The 24,239-nt window shown below is 42.5% G+C and overlaps 2 protein-coding genes across 3 annotated transcripts; one reads left to right on the top strand and one right to left on the bottom strand.

The window, feature by feature from the left end:
- Positions 1–1,936: 1,936 nt before the first annotated feature.
- On the bottom strand, positions 1,937–18,344 carry LOC112260403 (regulator of G-protein signaling protein-like). The gene is made up of 22 exons (XM_024435478.2): positions 18,188–18,344; positions 17,943–18,022; positions 17,694–17,768; positions 17,160–17,289; positions 15,238–15,336; positions 14,948–15,109; positions 13,839–14,721; positions 13,376–13,565; positions 13,203–13,265; positions 12,813–13,032; positions 10,677–10,890; positions 10,223–10,413; positions 9,857–9,974; positions 9,484–9,571; positions 9,207–9,336; positions 8,905–9,034; positions 3,525–3,663; positions 3,225–3,349; positions 2,892–3,037; positions 2,539–2,698; positions 2,356–2,397; positions 1,937–2,163 (listed from the first exon to the last, which is right to left on the bottom strand). Exons 1-22 carry the CDS (start codon positions 18,219–18,221, stop codon positions 2,109–2,111), a joined length of 3,474 nt encoding a protein of 1,157 aa, XP_024291246.2. The 5' UTR covers positions 18,222–18,344; the 3' UTR covers positions 1,937–2,108.
- A 613-nt stretch (positions 18,345–18,957) lies between these two features.
- LOC112249886 (glutamine synthetase) lies at positions 18,958–23,547 on the top strand. 2 transcript variants are annotated; one of them, XM_024419601.2, is made up of 7 exons: positions 18,958–19,103; positions 19,719–19,908; positions 20,241–20,402; positions 20,647–20,793; positions 20,937–21,064; positions 22,281–22,480; positions 22,706–23,547. In XM_024419601.2, exons 2-7 carry the CDS (start codon positions 19,743–19,745, stop codon positions 23,022–23,024), a joined length of 1,122 nt encoding a protein of 373 aa, XP_024275369.1. In that variant the 5' UTR covers positions 18,958–19,103; positions 19,719–19,742; the 3' UTR covers positions 23,025–23,547. The 2 variants fall into 2 exon arrangements, with proteins under 2 accessions (XP_024275369.1, XP_024275376.1); XM_024419608.2 differs by having other exon boundaries at positions 18,971–19,103; positions 19,728–19,908.
- Positions 23,548–24,239: the final 692 nt, after the last annotated feature.

The raw sequence follows: 24,239 nt of genomic DNA, 5'->3' as shown, positions 1-24,239 counted from the left end.
TGTTTAATGAAGCATATGACTGTCTGAAGAGAGACAAAACTCAAGGCAGCCTCAAAGCCACATCTTACATTTTAAACACAACAGATTGGATTTGACACCCAATCTATTCAGCTAATAGCTGAACACGACAGAATGAGTTAAACAGGCGCTACCTAGTATCTTGGTCCTGCGCATGTCAGCATCACCTCCACCATTTACCAGGGTCAAGTAGGCCGAAATTGGGACCAGGTCTATACCAGTAACTCCTGCTACTGTGTAACCATTCCACAGAGGCCACAGCACACTCATTACTGTTAGTTCTGAAGACCATAACAGTCTGGTTTCTGGTAGTGCTGGTGAGTGGAACCAGAGACAATGGTCACATTCCAAATGGCACCCTATTCTGTTGTAGTGCACTACTTTTGACCAGGACTCATATTGCTCTGGTCAAAAGTAGTGCACTATATAGGGAACACAGTGCAATTTGGGCCACCGCCAATAATAAGGACTGGAAACACCACAGGGTCTGTAAATATTAATGAACTCTTTGACAGTCTCTCACCATTTATATTTTCCTCTCCCCTCTTCATGGCCATTTGTTTAATTAAAAGTGTGTTTTAGGGAAATTAGCCGTTTGTTGTCTAATGCCTCTGGCAGGTCTCCTTCTCGCTCACTCTCCACCTCCCTCCCCCCTCTCACCAAGACTACAAACTAGAGACTGTTGACATTTAGCTGAGAAGAGGAGAGGAAATAAAAGGGGGTTGCATGGCAGACTGACTGAGTTGAGGCAAGAGGTCGCACAGGAAACACTCATGAGTGTAGGGATCTTTATAGAAATATACTGTATTGTGTACTCATTCTGAACATTTCAGTATTACTAAGGTTTAAGTCCACATTTGTAATGATAGTGTTAACCTTTGATGATTTAACATTCTCAGTTAAAACCACAAGTGGCACTAATCAATTCCAAATGTTAAATGTATTTATCAGAATAAATTCAACATTTTAATGCTCTCATAGTCAGAGAACAAACAAACAAACTGAACAATGACAGCAGCAGCGCCACTTGAAAGTGTAATGTGAGGGAGTTGAAAGAAAAGACTAACTTCACAATACATAATAAAAACAGGGCCTAAGGCAGCATTCAGATTCACACTGTGCAGACCGTCATTTTTAATAACTCTGACAAGGTTTCAGATAGACTCATATTCTCTGTCACAATAACATGCAGAAACAGGATTTCCGTCGCAGAGAATTAGCACAGGCAGTGCCTTTGTTCGCCCTCAGCCGAACATTTTTCTCCTCCCAGACCTTCGTTCACTCCAAGCCACAATGTAAATTAGCCTGCCCTAATACTTAAGCAGAGTGGGCATGAGGATCTCTTTTTTTTATTAAGACAGCGGAGCTGACAGTTTCTTTAGGAATAAAAACACAAATCTTTCCGTTTTAATTGCTTTTCTACAGTGGTAACAAAGGAGGTAATATACAACGAGTCCAGACCCTATAAAATAAAAAATGTTCTACTGGCCTGCCCTAGTTATTCCCTGTTGGAAACTTTTTAATTCAACTACTGTGTAGATCAATTTTCTGATATGTACAGCATTGTTCTACATACTGATTTGACACCGTTTTTAATGTTGCAAAGCAAGGCTTTTCACTGAGGCTTAATTAAAAGGGATCGTAAGGGCTTTTATGGCACACGTTAGAGCTGAAATTAGCCAATTACTGTACCCTTTCTGTTAGCGGGAGGAATACCAATGTTGAGACTCGATTCCCATTTAAGTGCCTGACTTAATGGCTTTGAGCTAAGCCACACACACATATATATATATTTTAGAAACACAGCCTAGGAGGAGAGCAGAGCAAACAATTTACCAGTTATTTATTCTGCCTTTAAAAATATGCTTTAGAACTACATACTTACGATCTTACATGGGTTACAGAAACATTGTAGTGGTTGCTCTGTTGTTTTCTTCGTAAAAATGATGTGTAACAAATTAGAAAAAAATAAGTGCCACCTTTGTTATTTTAGCTTTTTAGAAGAAAAAAAATCAATAAGTAGATCTAACGCATGAGTAAATTAGTATTGTTTATTCAATGCAACTGGCCGCTCCAGTCGTCCTCGCTGATCAGAAAGAGGATCCGTCTTGGCCTATGCTGCTCTCTGCTGGTTGTGGGTGGAAACTACAACAATGGCAATGAATTTGACTAATCATTTTGGCATCCTCGAAAACAAAATCAGACAAGTAACTCATTTAGAGGTCTAAAGAATCTTCTCCCTCCTGCTGACGTATGGTATAGGTCTGGGTTGTGAGCGGAGCGACTGCATCCCCCGGTGCTATGCATAAGATGAAACACAAACAAGAAAACACTCACCTGTGTCGCTGGGGTTTGTGATGTGCGTCCAACACTGGGTGGCTAGAAAAAGACAGATCACACATATAAGCCGTGTATATTTACATACTGTACATGCACAGGTGTCTGTCTCCAAATAGTGGAACAACCGTTTGACATCAATCAAGCACATTTTATTTCTCCACTTAATACAGAAATACATACTCAGCGTGTGGCCCGCTGTAGGATGGCACAGATCTCTGGAGACTGGGGGCCTTGTGTGGCAGTGGCATATTATTGTGTGACCGCTTCAGATCCAGTATGGCTTGAGGCAGGATCAGTTTGAGTCCATGGTGGACTGTAAACCTCAGAGTGGTGTGGTCCTCTGTTGACAGAGAGGTGTCACTTCTCAAACAACCAACCGGAGAGTCTTTAGCCAAACTGTTTGTACTCCATGTCTTGTATCATCTATATGTACCGTACATTTATTTACTCCGAGCTGTGCACCATATTGCTCGTCTGGGCTTATAAAGATTCCCTTACTCTGCTCTCTAACTGTCTCGGACAGTGGAACTGACCTGTTATGGACATGATGGTTTTGACCTTGCGGTACCAGTCGTTGTCTATGAGCAGCGGGCCCATGTAGTCTGGGGTGGAGGAAACCTCCTGCTTCTTAGTAGCCTTGACTCCATCCAGGTTCTTTGTCAACTTCTGATTACAGAACCTAAAGCAGGGGAGGGATCAGTTCACTCAGCACTCAAAGTAATATCAGACTGTTGCCTCGTGAAATGTTTTATTAAATAAGCTCACAGATACAGAGGTCTCCCTAAATACCAAAATGTGTAACAAGCATGTACTGTAATATCATTGCAACATAAGTGAAAGTAATAATAACACTAGCTATAGGTCACTTTTTCCAGCAGAAGACAAGGTTGGGGAAGATGGTTACGATAGCTGGGTGGAACAGTCCTCTGTCTACTTTCCCAGTGGAGCACTGCTGCAGGATGGCATCCCTCTGGGTCTCAGCTATGTTTATCTACAAACAAAGCAGCACAGAGTTACCATATGATATTAACCATAACACGATATGGGATATAAAAAGACAGCCAATGGGACTGCAGATGGAAATATTTGTTTTTTAAGTATCATATAAAACGTGATATCATATAAAACCATAGTACCGTATAGACATCTGAACTAAGTAGTCCTACCCTAAGTTTGGGAGAGATCTCAGACTTGAGGAAAATCTTAATGATCATGTCAGCCTTCTGGTGTAGCATAGCATGGTCATTCTCTCCATACATCCCTGCAGATGCCATCACTGTGCCTGAATCTGCCAGGTTCCTGAACCTGCAGCACAACAACAACAAACACAACAGCTTAGCGGTATCAGGACACAACCCACATTAAAGAGTCGATGTCCACGCCCCCGCGGATATCTAATTGGCATGATAAAAACATCCCAATAAAAATCTGTCTTTATTGGTGGATAGAAGAAAGCTGCCAGATTGGTGCACATTCAACAAATCTGATCTAAGGGGTATAGGCCTACAGTGTGGTTACTAAACTCCGATTTGGATATACAGTATTTGTCTGTTTTCGCTGCATAACATTTAGAAGTAGTCCCTATATTCAGGTTTAGAAGAAGTGACTGCTAAATACTAGCCCCCGTTCGTATAAGCTGCTAGCAAAAATAGAGTACAGAAATCGGTGGTGGTAGGCAGTCGTTGTTTAACTGATTGGGGTGAACATCCATACAAATCAAATCAAATTATATTAGTCACATGCGCCGAATGCAAGAGGTGTAGACCTTACAGTGAAATGCTTACTTACGAGCCCCTAACCAACAATGCATTTTTTTTAAATACGGAAAAGAATAAGAAATAAAAGCAACAAGTAATTAAAGAGCAACAGTAAAATAACAATAGAGAGACTAAACACAGGGGGGTACCAGTACAGAGTCAATGTGGGTGGGGCACCTCCGGTTAGTTGAAGTAATATGTGTAAGGAGGGGAGGTGTTTAGAAGCCTCTTGGACCTAGACTTGGCGTTCCGGTACCACTTGCCGTGCGGTAGCAGAGAGAACAGTCTATGACTAGGGTGGCTGGAGTCTTTGACAATTTTTAGGGCCTTCTTCTGACACCACCTGGTATAGAGGTCCTGGATGGCAGGAAGCTTGGCCCCAGTGATGTACTGGGCCGTTCGCATTACCCTCTGCAGTGCCTTGCGGTCGGAGGCCGAGCAGTTGCCATACCAGGCAGTGATGCAACCAGTCAGGATGCTCTCGATGGAGCAGCTGTAGAACCTTTTGAGGATCTGAGGACCCATGCCAAATCTTTTCGGGCGGCCCGTCAGGAAGTCCAGGATCCAGTTGCAGAGGGAGGTGTTTAGTCCCAGGGTCCTTAGCTTATTGATGAGTTTAAAGTGCACTATGGTGTTGAACGCTGAACTGTAGTCAATGAATAACATTCGCACATAGGTGTGCCTTTTGTCCAGGTGGGAAAGGGCAGTGTGGAATGCAATAGAGATTGCATCATCTGTGGATCTGTTGGGGCGGTATGCAAATTGGAGTGGGTCTAGGGTTTCTGGGATAATGGTGTTGATGTGAGCCATGACCAGCCTTTCAAAACACTTCATGGCTACAGACGTGAGTGCTACAGGTCAGTAGTCATTTAGGCAGGTTACCTAAGTGTTCTTGGGCACAGGCACTATGGTGGTCTGCTTAAAACATGTTGGTACTACAGACTCGGACAGGGAGAGGTTGAAAATGTCAGTAAAGACACTTGCCAGTTGGTCAGCACATGCTCGCAATACATAGCAGTAGGACAGCTATTCTGATAGGCTCGTGTCACTGGGCAGCTCTTGGCTGTGCTTCTCTTAGTAGTCTATAATGGTTTGCAAGCCCTATCACATCCGACGAGCCTCAGAGCCGGTGTAGTACGATTTGATCTTAGTCCTGTATTGACGCTTTGCCTGTTTGATGGTTCATCGGAGGGCATAGCGGGATTTCTTATAAGCTTCAGGGTTAAAATCCCGCTCCTTGAAAGCGGCAGCTCTAGCCTTTAGCTCAGTGTGGATGTTGTCTGTAATCCATGGCGTCTGGTTGGGGTATGTACATACGGTCACTGTGGAGATCATCCATGCACTTATTAATGAAGCCAATGACTGATGTGGTGTACTCCTCAATGTCATTGGAAGAATCCCGGAACATATTCCAGTCTGTGATAGCAAAACAGTCCTGTAGTTTAGCATCTGCTTCATCTGACCACTTTTTTATTGATCTAGTCACCGGTGCTTCGTCCTTTAAGTTTTTCTTGTGAGCAGGAATCAGGAGGATATAATTATGGTCAGATTTGCCAAATGGAGGGTGAGGGAGTGCTTTGTATGCATCTCCATGTGTGGTGTAAAGGTGGTCCAGAGTTTCTTTTATTTTAGTTGCACAATTAATGGTGGTGATAGAAATTTGGTAAAACAGATAAGTTTCCCTGCATTAAAGTCCCCGGCCTCTAGGAGCGCCGCCTCTGGATGAGCAATTTCTTGTTTGCTTATGGTGGAATACAGCTCATTCAATGCGGTCTTAGTCCCAGCCTCTGACTGTGGTGGTATGTAAACAGCTATGAAAAATACAGATGAAAACTCTCTAGGTAGATAGTGTGGTCTACAGTTTATCATGAGATACTCTACCTCAGGCGAGCAATAGCTCGAGACTTCCTTAGATATCGTGCACCGGCTGTTATTTACAAAAATACATAGTCTGCCGCCCCTTGTTTTACCAGATGCCGCTGTTCTATCCTGCTGGTACAGCATATAACCAGCCAGCTGTATGTTGATAGTGTCGTCGTTCAGCCACGTCTTCGTGAAACATAAGATATTACAGTTTTGAATGTCCCGTTGGTAGTTTAATCTTCCACGTAGGTCATCTATGTTATTGTCCAAAGATTGCACATTTGCAGGTAGAATGTAAGGAAGCATTATACCCCAACATAGCGTTAAATACACATTTAATTCAGGATCTTTTCCCCGCGCATTTCCATGGCATTGCCGTTGTCTGGGTCGAGTTCCATGGACCTCTTTACCACATCTATCCCAAAAATTGGTCTTCTCACAAAAAATGTCTGTAGCGTCCTGTTTGGGGTACAAAAAGATGAGACTCTCTCGAACACGACGGTGTTCCCCGTTTTGCTCTACAACCCCCACAAGCGTCACAGGACTCATCTGAAGTCGGTACTGCCGATGTGCCAACTTCTGTCTGTAGCATCCAAACGGTTTGGGCTACACACAAATCAAAAGGTGAGATATGTAACTCAATATTAGGAAGGTGTTCTCAATGTTTTGTACGCTCAGTGTATATACTGTATATATTTTCACACTATGAGGTTGAAATGATACTGTGAAATTGTGAAAATTATGATTAATGCCCTTTTAGTGTAAGACAGCAGTTCCCAAAATAGAGGTCGCTGACATGAAAATGGGGTTGCGGGAGAATTTCCTAAATGCTGACAACATAAAATGAACAAAAATATAAAAACAATATAATATTCTCTTTGTATCTCAAAATCATTATAATGTGGTTAACCTTAAAAATGGAAATGGTTCAAATGTAAAAGATTCAATTAAACCAGCGCCCTTAGATCATGGGAGAAGGCCACACTTGACCGTTGCACTTGAATCATACCCACGGTCAATGGCTATGCCCACTACGCTATCAAACCACACACTATTGCAGAGACGTTGATATTACCATCCACAACTGATATGGGGAATACAATGTTTGGGGAGGCAGAGGTAGAGAAACTCCCATCAATAGCTTTGTCAGATAACACTTAAAGAATTGATGTTATTGCTAGCAATCAAGAGGAAACTCTGAACGATTCAAAAACTCCCCAATTTATGCTCTCCAAATGGACGTTAGTTGAGAGGGCCCGAGATGCCCATGCATTGACTTTTGTCTGCTATACATGTCTGGGGATGCTATTCACAAGGACATATGGTTCTGTCTCACAATTCCCGAGCATGGCTATATTGATGAAAAACAGACTCCATGAGATCAAATGGTGGGCTTTTGCACAGATGGGGCTCCATCTACAGTATGGCAGGACAGCGGGCAGGGGCCTCTGCACTCTAGTTATGAATGTGTCTCCCACTGCCATATGGGCACATTGTTTGACACACTGAGAGAAACTGGCATCAAAAGAGCTGAGCACAGAACTCGGAGATATACTGCAGCAGGTAACTTCATTTGTAAACTACATCAAAACACACCAACTGTGCGCATGCCTGTTCCAAAACCTCTGGTGAGATATGGAATCAGAGCTTGACAATGTTCTATTTCACACGGAGGCTTGGTGGTTATCGAGGGGGAGTGTTGAGTTGATTTTTCGTATTGAGAGAGGAACTGTTGTCATTCACAATGGATGAAGAAAAAAATATAAAAATTAAAGACTTGGTTGACTTTCTGTATAATGAAAAGAAAATATATCCCTGCCTATGTAACAGACATATTTGGGATCTGAACGAACTGAATGCAACCATGCAGGGGAAATACAAAAACATTCTACAGATGACTGACCAAATCAATGGATTCAGAGGAAAATAATTCTTAGTGGAGAGAGTCTTTCAAAATGGAACCATGTCCCTTTCCCTCAGCTGTGTATGTTTCTAACAGAAAACAGCATCAGTAAGTGTCCCACACGAGTGATGACTGCTCACCTCCAACGCTTGGAAGAGCACTTTGGGGTCTACTTCCCAGCCCATTTGACTTTGATCCTGTCTCAGTTGACATGCCGGTATGTGAAATCGAACAGCTGAACCGAGCTGTCATGTGACCGAATGCATTCACTGGTCACTAGGGAGGAGTTTTGGTTCCTGAATAAAAAGGAATACCCTGCCGTCTCCCTTAAAACTCATCGTACCCTTCGCCAGCTCATATCTGGGTGATACGGTGCTCTCGTCTTCATTAAAACCAAATATCGATCCAGGTTGGATGTGACAGTACGCAACTCACCCCTTCTGTCGACCACACCCTCTGACTTTGAGAATCTCCGATGTGACATCAAGCACACCCATCACATTAGTGGCGCTGAGATATGATGCATTATGTCAGACTCATTTGCAATTGACTGTCATTAGCCCCACATTAAAAGTATGTCATGGTGAGTTGAGAATACAGTCATAAATGCTGTTAGAATTGCAATTGACTGTCATTAGCCCCAAATAAAAAAGTAAACATTGGCTGTTAATTACATCATTTTTTCCACATTGTTGGGGTCGTGAGAATTTTCAGATTGCAAAATGGGGTCTAGGGCCAAAAAAGTTTGGGAACCCCTGGTGTAAGAGCTGCTTGAAAAGATAGCCTGAAAGTTCAGCCTGTTTTGATGGGATGGAATTTTGGCTAGTAAATTTGTTTACAGACCAATAAGAAAGAGAGTTCCAAATCTCTGTCAATAACAGCTCATTTTCAGTTTTCCCCACTCAGACAGTCTTAATTTTCATTGAAAACAATCACAGCAAAGTACTTCTGTCAATAGAAGTGAATGTCAATAATGTAAGAGGGAAAACATATCTATGACCTTGTGAGACGATTCAATCTTACCTCTCACTCTCCAGGTAAAAAGATAGGTCGTTGATGAGGAAGTCAATGATGATGACTTTACCGTTAATGACCCGACTCTTCATGTGGGAGGTATCCCCCTCGTCTTTAGGAGGGGCACGGGAGTCACATGCTATAGGAGACAAGGTCAACTTAGTGGTGTGTACTTCTAGCACCAGAACTAGATTTCTGGAGTTTTGTCCTTTTAATTCATATGTATTTTTTCTGTAGCACCTGTCAAACTATACTTTGTTCAGCACCAGAACCAGGAACAGAATGGAGAGAGGGGACTGAGGACAGCTTACATTCGGAGAAGTGGCGGTAGCTCATTCTCAGGTACAGCTCAAACTCAGTCCTCGTGCGAGGATCCTTCATGGCGGTTTGAAACTTACAGACTGTCTTGATGAATCGGCAAAACACCAGCCAGACATTTTTCTTCAGGGTGAGGTGCATAAGGAGTGAGTGAGTGAGTGAATGACAGAGCATTTTAGATACCATTGCCCAAGAGGGTTATACAGTGATTGTACAACTGTCTAGTGTCTAACAGTACATAGAGGATGAGAGGCCGGGTGTTGTTCCTACCAGTTTGGTCTTCAGTATGGCTCCTCTCAGGCAGGAGTCTGAGCCAACAGCAGGACAGGGTGGGAACGTGTCTTGGTACTGCTTGAACCTGCAAGGAATCATCCAAACACACACATCGGATTAACGCACACTGTTTCGTCTGCATCCAAACACACACACACACACACATCACATCACATCAATCACACAGTTCTGTCAAGTAGCATCAATCATCCATAGCCTGGTCCCAGATTTGTTTGTTCCGTCTTGCCAACTTCTAAGGTTATTGTCATGTTTAGCATAACAATGACCATAGGTGTTGGCTGTATAGCACAAACAAATACAGGACCAGGCTAAATCAACTCATGGCCACAAGGATAAATAATCCCAATACCATGTTCCTTCCAGTGACTTGGTGACCAGGTCCTGGATGGTGTAGAGAACCTCACAGGAAACGGTTCTCATCTGAGCCGCCTGGGAGATGATGTCAGCACTGCACTGCAGGTAGCCCACTGTTGGACGATGCTAGTTAGCGTTTAAACTTTACTATAGCTCCAATATATTACTGTAGAGGGATACTAGTCGTGTTAGCCTTTTCACTTCAACACATCTCTTTCAGCGTCATACAAACAGTCCTTTAAGACTATCAGCAGCAAAGTGAATAACGCCACCATTGATGTCAGCTTGGCTAAAGGTCGCCAAGGACCCTACTCTAGACAGAATCTGACAGGAATAATGAATAAGGATTTGAGGACTGTACTGGGGTCCTCCCGGCGTAAGAACTTATTCACGATGGCGAGGATTTTGATCTTCTGAGGTTTGGGCCGGTCGATGGCTCTCAGCTTCTCTACTTCCAGTGTGAAGAGCAGCGCTCCTTGGGCATAGTGGAAACGCAGAAAGCGCTTGAAGTAGTCCAGACTCACAGGGTTCCGGAGCACATCTCCAAACGACCTGTAGCACAGAGACAAACAATACAGCCATATACAAATTAACATTTGAGTTATTTAGAAGTTGCTCATAGAGCTCTTATTTAACTAAAGTAGGTAAAACAACCACTTATCACAATCATTGCAAGTAAAACCTCCTACAAAATAGCCGGCTTCTGCAAAATCAGCGGTAGCTGAAGATAATTAGTTATGCTAGATTAGATACACTCATTAGATAAACAATGACTCAATGAGAAGGCCACATTTCAGGTGGTGTCCCAACAGTACCTTGGCCTCATAGACGGCATGCGAACAAAACTGTTGTCTTTCTTCAACATCAGAGGGGCTTTCTTCATCATGGAACCAGCGGATACTGGCTTTGAGCTTTCGCCGTCTGAGAAAGGCTTCTTCTTCTGATACAGCAAATAGTTAACACTCAGATTCTCCAGTGCCAGCTTTGGGTACCTCACTGCCAGCAAGTCAAACGGCAGATCACGTGGCTCTAGAGACAGACACAATGACAGTATTCACAGGGTCTAGAGTCCTTATCATGGAAGTTTGCTCTCCACATACAGTTGATTGCTGTGATTTCATGAAAATTAAATATTTTTAGAAGTTCAATTTGAATTTGGCGCTCTGCAATTCAGCGGATGATGAAGAAAATGATCCTGCGAATGGGATGGGTGCGCCAAGAAGTTAGGTTGGAGTCATTAAAACTCGTTTATTTCTTGTTAACAAAACTATAGTTTTGGCAAGTCGGTTAGGACATCTACTTTGTGCAAGTAATTTTTCCAACAATTGTTTACAGACAGATTATTTCACTTTTACCTCACTGTATCACAATTCCAGTGGGTCAGAAGTTTACATACACTAAGTTGACTGTGCCTTTAAACAGTTTGGAAAATTCCAGAAAATGATGTTATGGCTTTAGAAGCTTCTGCTAATTGACATCATTTGAGTCAATTGGAGGTGTACCTGTGGATGTATTTCAAGGTCTACCTTCAAACTCAGTGCCTCTTTGCTTGACATCATGGGAAAATCAAAAGAAATCAGCCAAGACCTCAGAAAATAATTTGGAGACCTCCACAAGTCTGGTTCATCCTTGGGAGCAATTTCCAAACGCCTGAAGGTACCATGTTCATCTGTATGTTCAATAGTACGCAAGTATAAACACCAAGGGACCACGCAGCCGTCATACTGCTCAGGAAGGAAACACGTTCTGTCGTACTTTGGTGCGAAAAGTGCAAATCAATCCCAGAACAACAGCAAAGGACCTTGTGAAGATGCTGGAGGAAACAGGTACAAAAAGTATCTATATCCACAGTAAAACAAGTCTTATATCGACATAACCTGAAAGGCCGCTCAGCAACTGCTCCAAAACCGCCATAAAAAAGCCAGACTACGGTTTGCAACTGCACCTGGGGACAAAGATCATACTTTTTGTAGAAATGACCTCTGGTCTGATGAAACAAAAATAGAACTGTTTGGCCATAATGACCATCGTTATGTTTGGAGGAAAAAGGGGGAGGCTTGCAAGCCGAAGAACACCATCGCAACCGTGAAGCACGGGGGTGGCAGCATCATGCTGTGGGGGTGCTTTGCTGCAGGAGGGACTGGTGCACTTCACAAAATAGATGGCGTCATGAGGTAGGAACATTTTGTGGATATTTTGAAGCAACATATCAAGACATCAGTCAGGAAGTTAAACCTTGGTCACAAATGGGTCTTCCAAATGGACAATGACCCCAAGCATACTTCCAAAGTTGTGGCAAAATGGCTTACGGACAACAAAGTCAAGGTACTGGAGTGGCCATCACAAAGCCCTGACCTCAATCCTAGAGAAAATATGTGGGCAGAACTGAAAAAGCGTGTGCGAGCAAGGAGGCCTACAAACCTGACTCAGTTACACCAGATCTGTCAGGAGGAAAGGGCCAAAATTCACCCAACTTATTGTGGGAAGCTTGTGGTAGGCTACCCGAAACATTTGACCCAGGTTAAACAATTGAAAGGCAATGCTACCAAATACTAATTGAGTGTATGTAAACTTCTGACCACTGGGAATGTGATGAAAGAAGTAAACGCTGAAATAAATTATTCTCTCTACTATTTTTCGGACATTTCACATTCTTAAAATAAAGTGGTGATCCTAACTGACCTAAGACTATAATTTATACTAGGATTAAATGTCAGGAATTGTGAAAAACTGAGTTTAAATGTATTTGGCTAAGGTGTACTTCCGACTTCAACTGTAATACAAATGATGCAATGCAACTATAAATGGAGTTTGAACTCATCCTTGAGCTTTCATTGTTCACGCTGTAGTAACACCAGCATTGCTCTCTCGTAGCCTTAGCTACAACTGAATCTGCACATTCCCCTTATTCTCATTAACTCCTCTGTGTTAGCTCTTGGTTATGTTCCTACCAGTCCTTTTGTAGTGCAGGTGGACAGACCCTCCTCTCTTCACGTCCTCTAGAGCCATCAGGGCCCAGTCCTCCTGCCAATCAGAGAGCTGCTCCGTGGCTCCATGGCTACAACAGGACTGACAAAGGGCCAGAGCCTCCCTCATCCTCCTGACCTGCTGCTCTTTTGTGTTCTGGCCAATAGCAGATAACCTCTGACCACAGTTCACACCGGCACTCTCCTTATAGTCAAATCATAAGGGGAAATGTGATAACATAACCATCAACAGAGTTCAAGGGGAGATGGACAGATACGTGCATGTAAAAGGGGGGTACACATTTCCGTTGCAACCATGGACAATACAGTTATATTGTATAATCAATTTGCATAAAACAAAATCAAATCAGTTACCAGACAGGAGCAGAAATGTTTGTCGTCTTCGTCCAAAAAGGAATCGTAAGATGCACAAAGCACCTCCAAAAGAAAATGACCATTGATAAGATATTGACTCAAGACATTTTCAAAGATTCACAGGATTTCAAAAACATTCAAATATAAAGTGTATGTCAACATGCTGACTTTACCTTACAGATCTCATGTTTGGCTGTGTATATCCACGGTATGACTGCTCCAGAGGGCAGGAGTCTGCGGAGCTGCCTGCTGGTGTCGCTCTCCAGGAGGCCTACCCTCACTGCGTTCTCCCCCAGGTAGGTGTGTGTGATCCTCCTGGCCACAGCCTGTCTCTGGCTGTGGAGGGAGTCATCTCCCTGGGCCCTGAGTATGGAGGATACAGTATATTACAGTCAAATAAAAGATAGTCTACAAAAGTGAACGAGTCATCAATACCAAAAACAAATCATTATTAGCACATACCACAATACCACAATGTTTATTTCTGTTAAACACAGCACATTTTATAAACATATTTCTCGCTTTGGGCATTTTCACAGATGTTTCATTTTTAAAGTTGCATTCAGTATTTTCACAACACATTTGTTCATGATTTATTTTTCAACAATTTACATTATTTTTTAAATATCTCCATACCTGAGCACAAGGCTAAGGACCAGGTCCAGGTCCTGCCAGAGCCCTAGATGCTGCAGCTCTGTCTCCAGTCCCCTGGCCCTCAGGAAGGCAGCTAAGGGCCCACCAGCCAAGCTGTCAGCCGACAGGGCAGGCTGAAGGTAGTTGAAGCGGTGGGACTCTGGAGTTGCTGGTGCAGGGGGAGCTGGTAAGACAGACGGTTGGTAGTAGGCAGGAGTCTCCATACAGGTGTGTGGAATAAGTACTTCTCCCTCCTGGACCCCTTCAACATCAATGTTTGGGAGAAGGTTACCACTTCTGTGGCTGGACTTGAGGTTATCCACTTTGCTGGTTTGTTTGCTGCAGGTTTGGGATTTTGCATCATCAGGCATGTTGCGGTATTGTTCAGTTGTGGCATCAATCTGGTATTTGGTTTGACTGCTATGCACAGCATTAGTGCACCGTTCCTGGCCTGTTTCACCCTCAAGACGAAGCCACTGGCAACAGAGACGTCCATCTTGGATCTTCTCAGTCTCCCGGGCTGCCATTACGGATCTGTTCTGCGGTTCCTCATGGCGCATCCAGAGGAGTCTCTTGGTGTTTTTGGAACAGTAGGTCCCAGTTGCACTCCCAGTCAGCTCTGCCTCCTTCACCTGTCCCAGGCCTGGGTCCAGTTGAGCAGGTATACCAGGCACATCCTCAGAAGCAGAGTGGGATGCGATGGCGCTGTACTCCTGAACGATGTGGCTGCACTCTGCATCTCTCCAGAGTGAGTCCTTGCAGTATCTTAGAAACTGAGGAAGCCAATAGTGCTGCAGCCGATGTAAAGCTTTGTTATACATCTGACCGATGATCTGCTTTCTGGCACTGTCGGGTAGCTCACTGGATAGAATGCTAATCATTGTATCTACCAGACAGACACAGGAGAGCACAGACAAAGGGATTTAAATCAAGAAAATGCATCAACATAGCACAAACAGTATGTAGCCCTATAGGTCAGAGAAGGGGCAGGTGAGTAGGTTCAGGACAGGTAACGGTGATGTGGCCTGTCCATCTCTTGAATTAATCATCTTTATTCATGGTAACTATCGATCCCAGGGTAATGTACTTTGTCACCAGTTTAGTCTCTTTACCTCGTGGTATGTGACAGATAGCCATGATGCTGGATCCCTCTGTGAGATGGATGGATCTGATGACAGTCAGCAGGGCCAGGTATCTGTGTTTCTGACCTGCATCCTCACAGTCCATGTTGAACAACCTGGACACTCTCACACAGAACGACACCAGCTCCTTCCCTGCACACACACAGGAAGCATGAGTCGATGAATGACCACACGTGGAAAATACACAGTAGCATAGAAAATAAATGAGTAATGCCACTTCATAGGCCAGGAACACACACACACCAACACCAGTCACCTACCACAAGTGCCCTTGATGAAAGTGCTGAATCGTCTCATCCCTCTCCCGCTCCCAATGCATCTCCTCAGTAGCCACTGGTCCGCTGTTGTCCATTTCAACACTTTAACCAACAAGAACCTCAAATTAGCATTGTACAGCATTGTACAGCACCTTACTCTGAATCTGTCAGCAGGGTTTTCACACAGACCTTCATGGAATTGACAGGAAACACATGTGCCATAAAGACACGGCAGATGGGGCAGGGAAGCGATCTTGTCTCCCCCCCACACCGGCCCATTTTTCCCCTCGAGGACTCCACACCGGCCCATTTTTCCCCTCGAGGACTCCACACCGGCCCATTTTTTTCCCCTCGAGGACCCCACACTGGCCCATTTTTTTCATTGAGGCCCCCATTATTAGCCAGATAATGATCATTTTGCACACAAAAAAAACAAAACAAGTTAGACAGGCCCACTTGGCTAAAAATAGACCAGCCCATCTTGCATTTGCCGGAAATGCCAGATGGCCAGTCCACCCCTGGTGGGAGGCAGATATAAAAACAAGCAAAGTTTATTAAATGACTCAGGTTTTCTTGTTTGTAAAAGGTTAAAAGAAAAGTTTACCCAAAATCCTGGAATTCCCAAGTGATTCCATACATTGAAACTAATTCAGTGGAGTTTGCCCTCTCCTCCTTTCTCTCTCCCTGCAGTGCTGTACTGAAACAGCTGTAAAAATGGGTCACGTGACTCATGACATTGCTGGATGCAGGTTTCGCTCTGCTCCATTGCCAGTTCATGATTCATGATTCAGAAATCTGTGGTGTGGACAAATTAGTTGTTTTATTGAAAGCGTATGGCCAAATTAGCTATTTAATTTTTTTTTTAAAAAGGTACTATTGGTTTTAAGTCAGTAAATGTGTACTTTTCCACCTAAAACTTTTGCGATTATTTTATATAGTTATTTTATGTAGCCGACTGCCACAGCAGCGGAGATGGGTAACAACTGTGCATGTGTGCTATATATAGTTGTTTTTTAAATGTAGTGTTTTGTGGAGATTACTGTAGTACTTACTACAGTGTTTCTTTGCGGATAATACTGTAGTATTTACTATAGTGTTCTACAGTTTACTGCAAATTTATTGAGTAAGTACTACAAATGATCGAGGGATACTACAGTATACTACAATTTACTACAGAATTCTATAGTAAACTACACTTTTTTCATGTGGGTATCTCTTGGGCAGAGAAGTGAAGACCACCTTACACATTAGTTAAACAAAGTAAAGAACAAAACCTACGAACATGTCTGACGATGAAATACTTGTGAGTGATGAAGAAAACTACTGGAGGGCAGTGGCGATTATGTCATTTTATCTGTGGCCAATGACCTTGAGCCTTCTTGGAAGGGCTGTTCTAATGTAACTCTATGGCAGGACCCAAAGGGCATAAATGTTCGATGTCTACCCTTACTAAGGACTTAGACTTGGCCTGCTGTATACTGGATCCTGTCCAGCCTCTGAAGCTAGGTCTTCGCCGCTTCCTTAAACTATACACCCGTAATCAAGTGTCATCCTAAGCAGAGCTCTATAAATATCCATCAACGATTGTCTCTCAGCCCCCCATTCATAACCAGAGACCGAGCGCGTATGATTCACCACCTTCTTACACTTTGTTTCAACATTTATGACATTACCTTTCCATGTATATCGCTCATTGTACCCTTAACCCAAATATTTGTACTTAGAAACCCTCCCCATACTTTCACTTTCAACAGGTAAAGGGTGTTTTTATACCATTTAGATGTTCATTACTAATAAGAGTCAACAGGGAAACACTGACCAAGACTATGGTTCCTTCCCTGTCACGTTTCTCTATGCTTTAGTTTTACAGTACCGCTATCATACTGCAAAAATATATATACTGTATATATAACTAATCGGATTACCTTCTGAATGATGGTTTGAGAACTCCAAGAATTCTTTACAGAGAGTGTAGTAATGGAACAACTCTGTTTCCTTGAACAAGGTGAAGCGATGAGCAGTCAACCACTTCTGAAATCCTCCTCTGTTCACCTCCTGTTATGTCAAAAATTAGAATAGCATATAAATCATAACATTTTAACAAAGTATAACAAATTCAGGGGGTAGCCCTGACCAGGACTCGAACACAGGTCTGGCAACTATTAATCCAACACCTTAACCTTTATGACAAGTGGTCTGAACCTCTTGCTGAGGTTGATAGGTGTTTCGTTAAGGTCGCTACAATATTAAATAAAAAATACTCAAGCCTACTGACTTTTTTTTTCAAAATGAAGAAATTAATTTGTATTGTCTTTCTCATGGGTATGTAGAGTAAAAGTTCTGTTTGAACTCAATTTGAACCCTATGGTTCAATTTTTTTTTTTAATATATGGACAGCGAGTACTGTTTCATAAATGAACCACAGGAGGGCGCCATTCGTTAGGTTTTGTATTCTCTACCTGGCCTTGAAGTAGCTCAGGACAAGTTAACCATTTGTTGTCCGACAGAAAGAAGAGAGGAGTTTGACCAAACACCTAGGCAGAAAACAGATTCAAATGTGACATACATTCTGTGACAATTATTTTATTCTACTCAGTTATGTTCTAGTATCAATTCTGTGAAAGATCTATTCTATTCTGTTCAGTTACATTCTATTCTAAATTCTGTGAAAGAGCTGTGTTCTATTTTATATTGCAGAAGGGGCTCACCGGTAGGTTCAGAAACGTGTTAAAGAAATCCACGAAAACGTCATTTTTCAGAAGATCTGACAGTCGGTCATCATCGCCACCTAAAATAGATACAAATGTGAACAAATTGTGGTGTTGTTGAAAAAAAAACATAAGCCTACATTTTATCATGTTATGTGGGTCATGTTAGGCTTCAGCAAATAATGTAGGCCTAAGGAATGGCATTGTGCAGGCCTACCGGTATTATAGTATTATGCAGAACATACCAAATGGTTTCAGTATTGATGAGTTGTTGGTCATTTTTATTCGTTCATTCTATAATACCTCAAAAACGCAGGTTGTCTACTAGGCAGACTGTGCCTTTATTCAGCCATGTGGTTTCACATACAGTCGCTCTATATCACCAATGACGTAATAATTTAATCATAAAATCGTAACGTAAACCTGTATGAATTGTTACAATTCATTACGTTGTTGGTTAATTGGCTTGTAAATCGGTAGGCTGTATTTTTTTCATTCTTGTTTCTTTATCATAACAAATGTCCATCTTATAATAAAATAGTACGGAACATCGATATTTTAGCCAATAGAAGGCAAAGAACAGTCAAAGAGCATCATGGTCTTATTTTTCATCATTTAGGAACATTTGTTCTTTAGAGGCACCACAACATAATTGATTCTAGGAATATTCCGTTTTCATTTCGTCAAGGGGCGTATTTTACTTAATCATCGTTCTTTATAATTACCATATTATAGAAATTATTCCATGCATAATCTTTTTCCCCGTTTCATATTTTTTAAACAAATTCTCATACTGTTCAAATAAAGAAACGTATTTGAGGTTTTGGTAAGGATATAGTTATCATTCCTTTAGCAAACAAAGAGTAGAGTCTTGAAATAAATACTTGTTTGGAAGGATTTTAGCCAGGCTATTGAATGAAACTCCACATTTTTCCGGACGACCAATGAACGCAAACCATGAGCTCCCCATCACCTGATCACGAAGGGATCACGTTCTTTTCTAGCCAATCTGAGGCGAGGGGGTCATATCTCTCTTTTATAAATCGAACGGTTAGGACACATTTTGCGGTAGAGAATGAAACAAAAAACATTTGGAATTACACAGAACATTTACAGAAGGCTGTACCAGGCTTTTGATCCTAATTCCTTACTTGATATAAGGTCATTATTCCTAAACTATTTTAAAAGTTCTAGGAGCGACTACGACAATTACATTGTGTATTTTCATCATATTGACTAATTGGTGTGCTGTTTCTCTTTATAGTTTCGCACCTCTTAGCCGAATTATGGTGAATTCCATTTATATTAGTTATTTATTATTGTTGTTGATTATGTGCCATGTATGGATAGTGCGTGCCAGACGTTTTTGACTATCATAACCTGGCAACAGAAACCGCGCTTTTATTTTCCATCGTAACCAGGCGTAAACAGGCATCAGTATTGTAACCTATTGTAAACTGACATAGCAGCATGCTCGCGTACGTGCTTTATTGTAACCCGGACTGTTTTCTCTTGTGGAAAACGTTCATGGATTTAACTCGATATTGCAGGATGTTGATTGCGTTCTCATCACACTTTGGTGCAATAGTAATTAGGCAAACTTACAAGACATACGTTTTGAACATTTAATTTTTTTGTTACGACGTTTTGAGTAGATCAACTATTACTATAAATCAGTGGGTGGGCATAATACCATAGTTGTAGACTTCAAATGGCTCAATTCTAAGAATCAAAAACGCTTCAAGTGGATTCCAAATGATTGCTCTTTGTTCCAAGGTTTTCCAGGCGCTCATTGAAAAAATGGCCACGTCAGAGAGTGCCAGTTTGAGTAAAACTGTGAAGCAGCATTATATGGACCTTTCTCAGGGAGACAAGGTCCAGGCCATGTACATCTGGATAGATGGGACTGGAGAGGGGCTCCGCTGCAAGACCAGAACTCTGGATTCTGAACCCAAGAACATTGATGGTAAGATCTGACATTTGATTTGCATTGATCTATGCCTGTTGAAATGGGTAATAAGAAACTTTTGTGCTACACCCAGTGTTTTCCCTAATGTTTTTTCAGTGGTGGGTGGCAGAAATTACTTTTTTGGGGGGGTCGGAGTGGCAAACTATTTTCTAAACGAATATAGATGAAAGACTGGTTACACCCTTGTAACACATTGTTCAAAGAGCTCCAACAGTTACTTTTCTAATACAGCATAAATCCAAAAATACGGGTTGCTTTGACTAATAACTCTGAACCTAACGGGTATTTGAATCCCTGAGTTGCTCTTATCGCACGGTTCTCTCCTTCAGATCTCCCAGAGTGGAACTTTGATGGTTCCAGTACGTACCAGTCAGAGGGCTCCAACAGCGATATGTACCTTATCCCTGCTGCCATGTTCAGAGACCCCTTTAGGAAAGACCCCAACAAACTGGTCCTGTGTGAAGTGCTCAAATACAACCGCAAGCCTACAGGTAAACCTAAGCAGTAAAGTGACATTGGGGGGTCATATTCATTGGCGCTCAAACATTTTAACTTTTGCAATAGAAAATTAAAATTAGGTTTATTGGATACATTTGGATAATACCACCCTGTTTTCTTCCATTTCATGCCTGCTGAACATGGCCCAGCCTTAAGTATCTTATTGAACCCAGGCCCCATTGGCTCAGTGTCACAGAAATGGTTTGAATGACCAGTACAATGTTTGTTCCCCTCCAGAAACTAACCTCAGGCTGATGTGTAAGAAGATCATGGAGATGGTAGAGAACCAGGTGCCGTGGTTTGGCATGGAACAGGAGTACACCATCCTGGGAACAGACGGACATCCGTTTGGCTGGCCTTCCAACGGCTTCCCTGGTCCACAAGGTTAGTTTGAGAGGTTAAGTTTAAATATAAAATACCATTCATTAGCAGATATCCATAGCTACTTTCAGTCGGTATATTCAAGTAGAGTATTACATGTTTAGCATCTAAACTGTTGAGCCTGATGATGCAGTGTTTTTGAACAGGCCCCTACTACTGTGGTGTGGGAGCAGACAAGGCGTATGGTAGAGACATCGTAGAAGCCCACTATAGAGCTTGTCTATATGCTGGGGTTATGATATGTGGCACCAATGCTGAAGTCATGCCAGCTCAGGTAAGAACCACTTGACTATTCTACTGAACAAAAATATAAATGCAACGTTTTAGTTCATATAAGGAAATCGGTCAATTTAAATAAACGAGGCCCTAATCTATGGACTTCATATGACCGGGAATACAGATGCCTTTATTTTTTAAAAAGTGTGTGGATCAGAACCTGTCAGTATCTTGTGACCACCATTTGCCTCATGCAGAGCGACACTACTTTGCATAGTTGATCAGGCTGTTAATTGTGGCCTGTGGAATGTTGTCCCACTCCTCTTCAATGGCTGTGTGAAGTTGCTGTATACCGGAAGTAACTGGAACACGCTATCGTACACCTCAATCCAGAGCATCCCAAACTTGCTCAATGTCTGACTATGCAGGTCCTGGAAGAATTGGGATATTTTCAGCTTCCAGGAATTTTGTACAGATCCTTTCGACATGGGACCGCGCATTATCATGCTGAAACATGAGGTGATGGCGGCGGATAAATGGCATGAGAATGAGCCTTGGGATAGGTATCTGTGCATTCAAATTTCCATCGATTAAATGCAACTGTTCGTAGCTCATGCCTGCCCGTACCATAATCTCACCTTGGGGCACTGTTCACAACGTTGACATCAGCACACTGCTCGCCAACACGACGCCATAAATGCGGTCTGCGGTTGTGAGGCCGGTTGGATGTACTGCCAAATCTCTAAAACAATGTTGGTGGTGACTTGTGGTAGAGAAATTAACATTCAGTTATCTGTCAACAGCTCTGGTTGGCATTCCTGCAGTTACCATGCCAATTGCACGTTCCCACAAAACTTGAGACATCTGTGGCATTGTTGTGACAAAACTGCACATTTTAGTGGCCTTTTATTGTCACCAGCACAAGGTTGCACCTGTGTAATGATCATGCTGTTTAATCAGCTTCTTAATATGCCACACCTGTCAGGTGGATGGGTTATCTTGGCAAAAGAGAAATGCTCACTAACAGGGATGTAAACAAATGTGCACAATTTGAGAAATAAGCTTTTTCTGAGTATTGGAAGAGTTCTAGGCTCATTTTTCAGCTCCTGAAACATGGGACAAACACGTTACATGTTGCATTTATATTTTTGTTCAGTATACAGATTAAGCATAGTCCAAGAATTAGTCTTCGTGCAGGATTAGGCTAAATCTGTGTTCATGAAACTCTGTAAATATTCAAAACCATCATCTCTCTGACTCTTATTGTCTTCCAGTGGGAGTTCCAGGTTGGGCCATGTGAAGGTATCAACATGGGTGACCACCTCTGGGCTGCTCGGTTCATCCTCCACCGGGTGTGTGAAGACTTTGGCGTGGTGGCCTCATTCGACCCCAAGCCCATCCCTGGGAATTGGAACGGCGCTGGCTGCCATACAAACTTCAGCACCAAGGAGATGAGAGAAGATGGCGGATTGAGGTAGGCATGGATTCAATTGTGCTGTAAACCCACTGCTCTATTTTTAGGGCTGGTTTTCCTGGACCCATATTAAGCCCAGTTCTAGACAAACTGCAATTCTCCATTGATTATGCTTCTTAGTTGAAGACTAAGCTTAATCCAACCTGGGAAACCGGCCTCATAAGCTTTTTAAGTCTCAAGTCTCTTAAGCAGTGGATTAACCCCTTCTGTCTTCTATCCACACAGGGGCATCGAAGATTCGATTGAGAAGTTGGGAAGGAGACACTGCTACCACATCCGTGCATACGACCCCAAAGGGGGGCTGGACAACGCCCGGCGCTTGACCGGTCACCACGAAACGTCCAACATCCATGAGTTCTCAGCCGGCGTGGCGAACCGCGGCGCCAGCATCCGCATACCCCGCTCGGTGGGTCAGGACAAGAAGGGCTACTTCGAGGACCGCCGCCCATCTGCTAACTGCGACCCATATGCAGTCACAGAAGCGCTGATACGCACATGTTTGCTCAGTGAAGAGGGGGAGGAGCCTAAAGAATACAGCAAATGAACTAGATACTCTTTTGGTCTGAAATAATCCCCCTCCTGTCCTATTGCACTACATCTCAAGTGTCATTCCAAGTACTGTTTTGTCTGTGGCTTTGTAAACCCCTTGCATATTGCAAGTCTTGACCATCCATGTATGGCTTGCTTTTTAACCCTTTTCATGGGAGAATCTTCAGTACATTCTGCAGTCTGTGTTCAGGGTAGAGTAGATCCCTACCTTTTGATCACTGCCAACATTGCCCTTTTTAATTGATGCTATGGACTTAACAATTCCAGACAGATGTCTGTTGGAGGGATAAATGTTTTCTATATATAGGTCTACTTCTAGTTGTGTATCAATATGCTACTCATAATATTGTTTAACATGATTTACTAACCAAGATATGCTGTAGATTTGATTGTGGTGGGGGGGTCCGTCCGTCCCAAGGATTTGTATACTGTTCTAGTGGCCAGCTATGGAGCTTATATTGCAAGTGACAGGTTCTGTCTTTTTTGTAACATAAAAAATACATATAATTTTACCATAATCTTTTTTGTTTGACTTTAATAGTATGTGATTTTATCACATTTATAGACTGCGCTATGGCTGCATTAACTGGCCATCCATGATATCAAAATTAGAGGTTGCCCGATTAATCGGAATGGCCGATTAATTGGGGCTGATATTAAGTTTTCATAATAATCTGAAATCGGTATTTTTGGGCGCCGATTTCCTATTTATTTTTAAAAAATGTATACCTTTTATTTAACTAGGCAAGTCAGTTCAGAACACATTCTTATTTTCAATGACTGCCTAGGAACTGTGGGTTAACTGCCTTGTTCAGAGGCAGAACGACAGATTTTCACCTTGTCAGCTCAGGGGTTCCAATCTTGCAACCGCACAGTCCAACGCAATGCACTCCACGAGTAGCCTGCCTGTTACGTGAATGCAGTAGAAACCAAGGTAAATTGCTAGGTAGCATTAAACTTATCTTATAAAAAACAATCAATCATAATCACTAGTTAACTACTAATCCAGTTTAGCAGGCAATATTAACCAGGTGAAATTGTGTCATTTCTCTTGTGTTCATTGCACGCAGAGTCGGTATATGAAACAGTTTGGGCTGCCTGGCTCATTGCGAACTAATTTGCCAGAATTTTATGTAATTATGACATAACGTTGAAGGTTGTGCAATGTAACGAATATTTAGACTTAGGGATGCCACCCCGTTAGATAAAA

The sequence above is a fragment of the Oncorhynchus tshawytscha genome, linkage group LG01 (assembly GCF_018296145.1).
Source record: "Oncorhynchus tshawytscha isolate Ot180627B linkage group LG01, Otsh_v2.0, whole genome shotgun sequence".
NCBI classification, from domain to species: domain Eukaryota; kingdom Metazoa; phylum Chordata; class Actinopteri; order Salmoniformes; family Salmonidae; genus Oncorhynchus; species Oncorhynchus tshawytscha.
This window is presented reverse-complemented; position numbering and strand designations above follow the sequence as displayed.